At 40.5% G+C, this 10,142-nt stretch overlaps 1 protein-coding gene across 5 annotated transcripts; it reads right to left on the minus strand.

Annotated features, from left to right (window-relative positions):
* Nucleotides 1-2,607: 2,607 nt before the first annotated feature.
* Nucleotides 2,608-7,711, minus strand: PHR1 (photolyase 1). 5 transcript variants are annotated; one of them, XM_088717566.2, is made up of 9 exons: nt 6,959-7,711; nt 6,616-6,889; nt 6,094-6,251; nt 5,969-6,005; nt 5,792-5,850; nt 5,353-5,434; nt 4,247-4,318; nt 2,852-2,902; nt 2,608-2,741 (listed from the first exon to the last, which is right to left on the minus strand). In XM_088717566.2, the coding sequence occupies exons 1-8, from the start codon at nt 7,639-7,641 to the stop codon at nt 2,882-2,884; spliced, it is 1,386 nt and encodes a 461-aa protein (XP_088573692.1). In that variant the 5' UTR covers nt 7,642-7,711; the 3' UTR covers nt 2,608-2,741; nt 2,852-2,881. The 5 variants fall into 5 exon arrangements, with proteins under 5 accessions (XP_088573692.1, XP_088573691.1, XP_008798542.3 ...); XM_088717565.2 differs by lacking the exon at nt 2,608-2,741 and having other exon boundaries at nt 2,748-2,902; XM_008800320.6 differs by lacking the exons at nt 2,608-2,741; nt 2,852-2,902 and adding an exon at nt 3,261-3,868 and having other exon boundaries at nt 6,616-6,856.
* Nucleotides 7,712-10,142: the final 2,431 nt, after the last annotated feature.

The raw sequence follows: 10,142 nt of genomic DNA on the forward strand, positions 1-10,142 counted from the left end.
TCATCACTTTGAAATCATCTGGTAGTTGTGTTGGATAAATGATTGCTCTCAAAGTTCACCATGCTTGATGATCGAGTCATCTCAAAACTACTTTGTGGTGGGGTATGTGTGGGCGTTGCCAACCATTGGTGTTATCATTGTTGCAATAAGACAATGGGCATTAAGGAGGGTACTGACCATTCCCATTCTTAGATGCGGAAGATATTGTCTTTGCAAACAGCATATAATTCAGTGGCTGTTCCATGTCTAAGATCCGTCAGGACGTTTGGAGCTAAATTTTGAGCCAAGCCCTACCCATGAGTGATTGGATTATGTTGCGTCTGGATGGAAGACTTCAAAAAGATAGAATGGGACTAAGGGAAATGCAAGCCATTAGATATCTTCATATATGTTCGAAAAGGATTACAACGTAACAAGCTAGTTCAGCATCATCCCTTGATTATTAGAGAACACAGAAAAGTGCCAAGTTCAGCAGGATTTCTAGAGAGCGTACATGCACCGAAGACCAAGCCTCTCAGAAGTTTACTGCTCGTATATACCAGCTGCATTAGTTAGGCTTCAAGTAAACTCCAATTGCATCGATTGGCCCACCATCACATCTGTAACACCCGGCCCTCCCCCCCTGCACGTGCGTGCATGGCACAAAAGAAGAGGGAAGGCGACTCCCTCCTCCCGAGCTCATTCGACGGAATCCGACTTTGAGATAGATTCCAGCCTCTTTGAATTCTATTTAGAGCCACCCTAACTCCTTTTAATCTTCACCGGTGACCCTCGGGCACCAAATTAGAGTTCGTTGCTGGATTTTTCTTCAATTTCTTCTTCGAATGCCAGTCGCCCCCATCACTTTGGCTACACTCAATTGCTGTTAGAAGTCAGGTAAGAACTCAAGCCTTTTCAGACTTATACCTTTATGCTCGAACAAGATAAAGGAGTTGTAGCTACCCTTTCTCTCTCTCTCTTTTTTTTCATATTGGCACCATTTTAGATTTTTGCCATATTTTTTTGTTTGTCCTTTTTCTACCCATAATTCTTTTTGGGAGGGTTTCGTCATGTCCATTCTAACTTTTTCACTAAACCTTATTGCTCCTGAGGCCCATTCAGATTTCACTATGTCCATTTAAGTGTACCCGAGTGTTTTCAGTCGTGGCACCCTTGAGTGTTTTTATCATGCCCCTTTGTTTTAGGCTAGTCGATTTTTCTTATAGAGTCATGCATTTACTCTTGAAAACAATCTACATATGTCTTTTAGAATACCTATGGATCATCACTTTATCTTTTAAAGTTGTCTTCTAGCATGAACTGTGTTCCTAGCTAAAAGTAATCAGATACCATGCTTTGAGCTCATGGAAGCCAGTTAAACTAATCCAATTGTGTGGGGACCTTCTATTAGAGTAATATATGTCCTAAAAGCCATTTGCATGTAAGTATAAGCATTGTATGGATTATTGCATAGATTTTTTTCCTCTCCATAATCAGAAAATGGTATAGGGTATGAACCGGTTTTAGAGCTAGAAAAGAATCCACAAGAACTCTAGGAGATTTATCTAAGTAATCAAAATATTTACTATAGGAATGATTGGGTATTCCTAAGTATTTGAAATATGTTCATAACTATAGACGATCACCCATAAGGTTGCTAATATGGATGGTAAGTTCTTGAAATTCTTTCTTTATTGAGATGTGACCTCGCATGGACACTCTGAGTGTACTATCATATTGAATAATCAATACTGACAATCCACCTCTGAAAGCATTGTCAGGTGTTGTGAACTAGGTGCATAGCTTGCTAATAGTCCCTTGATCCAAAGGATGAGATATTTTGCTATATTCTTGATGTCAGTAAATTTGTGGCCAAACACATTTATCGATAATGATACCTTAGGCTATGTCCTTGATAGGAAGCACAATGATTTATTGGACTTTAGATGCAAATGAGGTTCTAGCTATCTGACATGAAAACCATGATATAACATAGTGTCTATAGTAGAAGTTTCCTCTCTGAGCAATCCAATCAGCAACCTAATAGACTTCTCTTAAAATATGAGAGATACTAGCAGAAATAAGAGAGCATATCATCATGTAACATCAGCATAGATCCTGCAGAAAATTGGCATTAGGCTTCTCATCCTTGAACATTAGGATCCAAATGATGGCTGTCCATGAGACTCCCTTGACCTAACAGATGTAAGGCTCAGACTCATCGAATATATTATTGCCTAGACTCACCGCCCAAGCAACTTTTAGTTCAACAAAGCTCATTAAATAGGATTGAAGGCAGCATCGACCATCATACAAGATGCTTCCTGCTGCAGTTTGGATGATTGGATAGCAATCCAAGTCTCTACCAATATTAATTTGAGTAAAAAGAGAAAAAAGGGATAATCACTCCAAAGGAATTGAGAACGACAACAATCATTAGGCTGGTTTTGCTAATTTGATTGCAGAACAAAAGAGAAACAAAATACAAGAACTTGAGATAGTCATCCCAAATAGATTTGGACTCCTAAAACTAGACTTCCACATAAGGCAACCCAAAAATAGGACATATCAAGAATAGGAAACTTGTCATTCCTTCCTCCTTTAAACCGATCTTTGTCCTCAAGGTTGATTTTATTTGCTGGTACACACCAGCGATCTTTATCTTCTAGTTCTTTATCTGTAGTTGAAATTGTCACCATCGCAGAAAAGGTTTGTTGAGGCTTTTCTTTGCAGCAAAACTTATGATGATACACACTTAGAACCTACCAACCAAATATTCAGTCATATGCAAGAAGCTTGGTGAACTTGAGAAAGATCTCCATGCATATCTCCATACTTGGATTTTAGCTAGAATTATAAGCCTTCAACAAACCTTTTCTGCGTTGAAGCACCATGATGAGATTCATGCCTTCCATGATACCTCCTGTAAATAAACATGCATCAGATACCAACATTCACACATGCGAGGCTGACTTTCCTTTGCTAGATGATTTGCTAGATATTCAAATTAGCAGATCTCTGAAATTCTGAGAATATTACCGCACAAGAGGAAGGACAAAGTCATGCCATCATGGAAGCAACAAGAGTGATTCTTTACCAGCAATCCTTCATCAGATCATATACCTATAACAGAAAATCCCAGTTTTTTTTCTTTTTTTTCAAAAAAGAAATTGGTATTTGTTGTTGTTGTAGGTAAGGGAGGTTTGAGCCACTCTGACTTTATTAAGTGTATGAAATCGAAGAAAACATCAAAAAACGAGACATGACTAGGTGATGAAAGATGATCAGAATAGTGAAGATTTATTTGCTAATAGCAATATTACATACCATCCTGTGAAATGTACAAAGACAAGAAATTTAGGAGATATCTTTGCATTCCAAGTTAACATAAAATATGTTAGTCATCACTCTCAAGTCTGTCCTATATATATATATTTGAAGAAAAGTTTGTCCTAGATATCAGATAATCTACAAGCTGAATCTGCATTTCCATAAATCACGCAATCATGATGGAGCTGTCATCAGATATCTGTTCCTGAAATAGTCAACCTAGATTGACTACATGGACATGAGAAGAGCAAGTCCCACACCATCAAAATAAATCTATGTAGAGGTGTCATGCTTCAGGACTTCAAGGTGCTCTTGCGAAATGCCAAGCTGTGGGATGGTATCAGCCATTTGCCCATTCCACCTTCAAATTATTTTATTCAGATTTTATGATCTTTGAATGTTTGGGTATCAAACTTGATGGGCTTTCTGATTTCCTTTTCTTTGTTTCGGTTACCAGCCTTTTTACATAGGCTATGTAGACATCCACATTGAATTTTCTTTTGCAGCCTGCATAGTTCATGTAACGTATTTTCCCAAACACTGGTCTCTCTTTCCAGCCCTGCAATTACAAGACATTAAGCTCAGGTACAACCAGCACCATAATCCCCTTGCCTTTCTTTTTATTTTGGGTGAGAGACAGGAGAATAGGTCTCAATGCAAAACATGACTCTTCAAATCGTAACAGAAAAATAGAAGTAGATATTTCATATGGAAAAAGGCATTTTACGTAGATGATCAAGTCGAAGGAATTTGAAAATGCGGGTAATACACAAACACAGGCACCAATTGATCATGTGAAGACAAGTGGATTCAGGTGATTAACAACTGAGCTTTATCTGTAACTGTAATGACATCTATGGAAACATCATATGAAAATAACATAGGAATCCTAGAGAAGCACTAAACATGGGAAAAGTTGCAGCTTAAGTGCACGAACCTGATCGTGGATGCCACATATGGACCACATGCAACCAACATAACCATTTGGATCTCTGCCATCTATCTCGTACTGCAAGTAATAACATTGTCAGGTTATGAAGGGAAAAAATAAAGGATGGTGATAGTTCCATCCTTAAAGAAAAGCATGAACTCTAGAGACAAATTCTGACATTGCCAGTATCTTTTAGAAACAAACATTATGTGTGTTACATTGCATGGCTCTCCCTCCCAATCTCAAGGAATCATAACATGATGCAGCAATGTCAGTTCTTGTCCAACCTATCATTACTATTTCATAGACTGGCTTGAAGATATCTACAAGCATCAATCTAAGATCTTACTTTTAGTAACATATCTGTAAAAATTTACAATCTGGGCCATAAGGTTTTCTTGGTTCATCATTTTGTTTCTGGGCCATCTATGCTATTAAAGGAGATGGCTGGGTGGTCTGCACAATCTGACTTATGTTTTCCTTCTTTCTTTTTCTCCGATGGAGTATGCAAGAGAGCAGCAGACTTACAATCTAAGCCAACAACTGACTGGTCTCATAAATATCCAAAATCCTCTGTTTACTTTATAGTAAACCAGCAAACTACTGAAACTATAAAACAACCAAACAAAAAAAAAAAAAAACAGGTTCTGAAGTCACTAATATTTGTCAAATATGATTTTTTATATATAAATTTAGGAGACTAAGATGCCACTCTATCATAAACTCAACAATAACATGATAGTTATCCAAAAGAATAGGTCCTCAAAGACGCATTTCATCCTTTGAGATCTAACTCCAGATTAAATCATTTTTTCCTCATAATCAAGATCCTCATGTTTCCTAAGAGTGCTATGTGTTTCATTTTTTAGTGATTGCAAGCGAATGAAAGAAGGAACCAAATGTCAAGATATTAAGTTTGCAGGATTATGGAAATTTTGAAACCAAATTCTTTTAATTCTCAAAACTCAAAAGTTAATTTAATAGTATCACTACCATTACCCCTTTCAAGAGATGTTTAACTCCAACATTGCAGCCTCATAGAAGAGAAAAAAAATCAGGTAAAATAGCATAAAGACTTCTAAGCACCTTTGCTTGCAAATGACGGTCAATACCTTGTCATTTAGATATATTGCTATTGAAAGTGCTTCTTCAGGGCTGCTTGTCCACTCAAGAATCTTTTTGGCCCAGTACATCCTGCCAAGCACTACTGCATTAGTATATGAAAGCAGTTTCACCATAGGAAATCTACAGATCTGGTTAGTAGAACATCAAATTAATAGAGGTGATACAAGTTTCCCAATCTCTCAACAACACAGAGGATCATGAATTAATGCTACAGTACAAAAACAAAATAGGGACCAAATTGTTGTCTCATAATCTACATGCAAGCTCCTATTTAGCAAAAAGTTTTTGCTCGGGGGTTGCATAAATGGTCTAACGCACAATGTCCGGTAAACATCTAACGTGAAATGTTAGTAAACGAAGAAAATTCTTAAGAGCATGCATTAGAAACATAAAATAAAGGGGAAAAGACGTTGTAAAGTTATTTACCGCATGAATCCATGCATTTTTCCATAATGGACCATCTCCAGTTGTGATGCATTCCATAGCTGGAATGAGCAAGCAATGTGGTTAGAATGGTAAAACAGTCAAGCAACAACTCCAATTCCTAAAACCACATTAGTCTCCAATCATGATTCACAGGAGAATTTTAGTTTGTAAACCTACAGGATCTGCAGTTCTTGCTTGCTCCAGTTGTTCCTTCCTGCATTCAGATGAGTTGATTTTAAGCAACTACATGACCAAACACAAGTAAGTGCTTGTCCTTAGAAGCTAGGAAAGGACTATCTTACGTGTAGAGATGCTCTCTTTCATCTGCAGAATGGTCCATTAAGGTCTTGCGAGCCCATTCCCATGCACCTTGCAATGAGTCGTACTGAGGCTGATAGTAGCAAAAGTTGTCTGCAAGTTCCCTTCGCACAAGCAACTCCTCCAAGAATGCATCAACTGACTATGTAACATTTGTTTGCAACATTAAATAAACAGAACTGTTTATCTATCCGATACTCTTAACAACTGGAATCCTACAACTCCTCTGATACTAACTCAGAGGAGAAAATCCAAAATTCAAACCAATTATTTGCAGCTTGTTTCCCATGAAATGTACCAATTTTGTTCCACAAAACAATAAAGAAGTAGTTGTTCATAGGCATGATTGACAAATAAACATTCACAAAGTTGATCTTTTTTATTACTCTATAATCGAGTACAGTATGGTTGAATCTATGCCGTAAATTTACTTATAGTCAATCTACATTTCAACCTAGGAATTCAATGGATCATAAACAAGCTTTAAAGAAGACCTCAGAGCTCACCTTGGGACAAGATTTCCTGTGTGCTTGTGCCTCCAGAGCACAACGCTGGGCTGAGATTTGCCCAAAGTGTAGGTAAGGAGAGAGGCCAGACGACCCCTTTGGCTTCAACGGATCATTCCGGTCGGTCTCATAGTTCTTTAACCTCCTCGTCAGGAACCCATCCTTGTTCCCCATCAACACCTCCATCGCCGGATCCTCCCCCGGCTCGCACCACTCGATCTCCGGCACCTCCCCTGCTTCCCTAACACCCAAATCACCTCCAAGTTCAGGAATTCTGCATCAAAATTCGATTTTTTTTTTTGGCCTGCGATGAAAAAGGAGCAATCTTTTACCATGGGAGTACCTGAGGACTTCGGCGATGAGCTCGCCCCAGTCAATCTCCGGCGGATCGTCGGCCGTCCATGGGACGGCGGGCAGCGGGAGTTCCGGGAACTCTACGAGGTACTCGGGGAGAAGGCGATGGATCTTGGGGCGGATAGTCTTGGCACTGTATTCCAATTTATCGGAGGCGGCCCAGACGGGGACGATGTTGTGGGCGTCGACCTGGTGGACGGCAACCTCCGGGCCGACGCGGTCGCAGATGTCGGCGACGGCCGCGCGGACGGGGCGGAGGGGGGAGAAGTCGGCGACGAGGGTGGAGGCGGCGAGGCGGCGGAGGAGGGCGGGGAGGGTGTGGGCGGGGTCGCCGCGGAGGAGGAAAAAGGGGAGGCCGAGGGAGTGGAGGCGGCGGCGGAGGAGGCGGAGGGAGCGGAGCATGAACGCGAGCTGGCGGGCGTGGGCGCCGAGGAAGCGGGGGTGGAAGAGGTTGAAGGCGACGGCGACGGGGGCGGCGGAGCGGGCGGCGAGGTGGGCGGCGTAGAGGAGGGCCCAGTTGTCGCGGGACCGCTGGTCGCGGAACATCCAGTAGACCACGGGGCCCGCGGGGGAGGAGGGGGAGCCGGGCTTGAGGACGCGGACCCGGCCGGGGTGGACGGGGCCGGTTTCGAGCTTGGGTGCGGTGGTGGGGGGAGTTACACCGGGCGCCATTAGGAGGACAGGGGAAGAGGAAGAAGTCGGTGGAGAGGTGGAGCAGTTATTTGTAAGAGAGAATAGGGAGAAGTCGAGGGACTTCGGCGATGTTTGTGGCGTGGAAGACGACGCGTCGGAAGGGATGAAGTTAGGGGTGGCAAAATATGACCCGACCCGCCAATCCGACCCGTGTTCGACCCGCCATAAACAGGTTTGGGTTTGGCCTAAAAAGATTCGGGTCGTAAACAGGTCGACCCGTTTAACCTGTTTATTAATTGGGTCGGATACGGATTTTAGATGTCTGACCCGTTTAAACCGTTTAACCCGTTTAACTGTTGGGCAGGTTAAACAGGTCTAAACAGGTTAAACGGGTTAAACGGGTTAAACAGTTTAAACGGGTTAAACAGGTCTAAACGGGTCTAAATAGGTCTAAACGGGTCTAAACAGGTCGGATTGGGCAGGTTAAACAGGTTGGGTTGGACAGATTAAACAGGTCTAAACAGGTTAAACGGGTCAGGTTGGGCAAACAGGTTATACAGGTCGGGTTGGGTTGGGTAAACAGGTTACCTGTTTATTAAACAGGTTAAACGGGTCGGGTCGGGTTACCTGTTTAATAAACAGATCAGGTTCAGGTTTGCAATTCCTGACCCGTTTAATAAACAGGTCGGATTCAGATTTATAGTATTCTGACCCGACCTGTATTTGACCCGACCTGTTTATGCCTGACCCGACCTGATTGCCACCCCTAGATGAAGTGAGTGGGCGAGACGGGGCTTCTGATTTGGGCGGGAAGCGTGGCCTGTTTCAGCTTTCCGGGGGATGATGACAAGGTTGCAAATGGCCAATTTTGCATGAAAAAATATTAAAATTATTATTTCTGCATGAAAAGAACAACATAGCACACATTCAGGTACTGGGGCGGCCCAATACATTTGGGGGCCTAAGGCAAATCCAATGAATGAGGCCTCTTTTTTTTAATAATAATTTTTTTAATAAATATAAAATATTTAAAAAAATGATATAGAAATAGATAGCTATCAAGTATACTATTTCAATAAAGATATATAAATTTAATAAAAATAGGTAAAAAACTTTTTAATTTAATATAATTTTTAAATGAAAGTAAATAAAAGTAATTGCTCGAAAAGAAGGGCCATGAAACTGATTAATTAACTAAGATAATGCTTGACAATAGTGTTTACCATGTCAAGCAAAAGCCGAATAAGAAATGGTTATTTCATGCCACTCCATTGTCAAGGTAATAAAAAAATTGTACCTCTCTATAAGAGAAAGTAGGGGCATTATGGGAAATTCACTCCATCCAATAAATAAAAGTCCCATCCCACCGTCTCCCCTTCAAGTGAGTACCCAAGCAGCAACTGCAACATCACAGCACAGCAGCCATTCAACTCCCTCTAGCTTCTTTTCTCTCTCTACCACCCAAGAGGGGAGAAGAAACCGAGAGGAGAAAATTAAAAGAATCTCCACCCTCCAAGAAGTCCATCTCCGATCCCCCTATCTTTCTTCCCGATGGCCCAGCTGGATCAGGAGTAATGTGAGGGAAGGAAAACCAAGACCAAAACCAAAAAAGAGAAGGGATGAAAGATAAGAGTGGAAGACGAAGGGGGGAAGACGAGAATGGAAGGAATGAGTGTTTGTATAGCTGCAGCATCTTCCGGTGGGGGCCTTCCCTGGGCTGGGGGCCTTAGGCGACCGCCTCAGTCGCCTAAAGCTCGAGCCGGCACTGTAAATCAGGTATCCTTGTGACATTCGAGTATTCTCATGTTCAGGATCCAGCCAAAGTTTCAAATACCAGTGTTATAATCTAGCCTTTATAATGACAATTGTAATGCATTATTTAGTATTATATAATTTATTATAAATAATGGTAATTATTTTTTACTTGTATTTGTCTAAATAAAATACTAGTTTTTTAAAAGTTAAACTTTTATACTAAATTTTTTTCAAAAAGTTATTTCTTTTGGACCGTATTTTTCGACCAATGAAAGTAGACGAAAAGATAAAACTATTATATTTCTATTGTTTTCCATTATTTTTCATTATGGAGGTGTTATAATAGTAGTTATAACAATACTAAAAGTATGAAATGCCATTTTTAAGAAAATAATGATAGTTGCTATTGCAATCTCTACAAAGAGCAATGACAATGGTCTAGAATAGGTTTGCAATTGTTACTGGCTTTTTAAAGTAATTAAAAGCTAGAAAACTAAAAGAAAAAAAAAAGGTGGATAAGGGCACCAAAGTTAGCCAGAGCTCAAAAATATTAGATATATTTGATATGATCACCATTTTTCTTTTTTCTTGATGATTTTTGAATGGAACTTTTTAGAAGTGATTTGTGTTACTGGAGGTAGAGATGTTTAAAAATGTGAAATTTTATCTTGGATGCATAAGTCGTAGGAGGAGGCTATGATTCAACTTTGAGCACTATCCGAGCTTGCTCGATCTAGTTTCAAAAATCATCAAATTGAGGCTCAATAGTGAACTAAGTCGAGCAC

Source organism: Phoenix dactylifera, chromosome 3 (genome assembly GCF_051530095.1).
Source record: "Phoenix dactylifera cultivar Ajwa chromosome 3, Ajwa_hap1_PhDact_Kaust_v1.1, whole genome shotgun sequence".
In the NCBI taxonomy this organism is placed as follows: Eukaryota; Viridiplantae; Streptophyta; class Magnoliopsida; order Arecales; family Arecaceae; genus Phoenix; species Phoenix dactylifera.

Bases quoted from the DNA above. Each gene is read 5' to 3' on its own strand.
- PHR1 (XM_026807087.4), bottom strand. From the start codon at position 7,641: ATGGCGCCCGGTGTAACTCCCCCCACCACCGCACCCAAGCTCGAAACC. The intron at 6,006-6,093 runs GTAAGATAGTCC...ATCTGAATGCAG, and splicing joins GAAAGAGAGCATCTCTACAC to GAAGGAACAACTGGAGCAAG. The intron at 5,851-5,968 runs GTAGGTTTACAA...TGCTCATTCCAG, and splicing joins AAGCAAGAACTGCAGATCCT to CTATGGAATGCATCACAACT.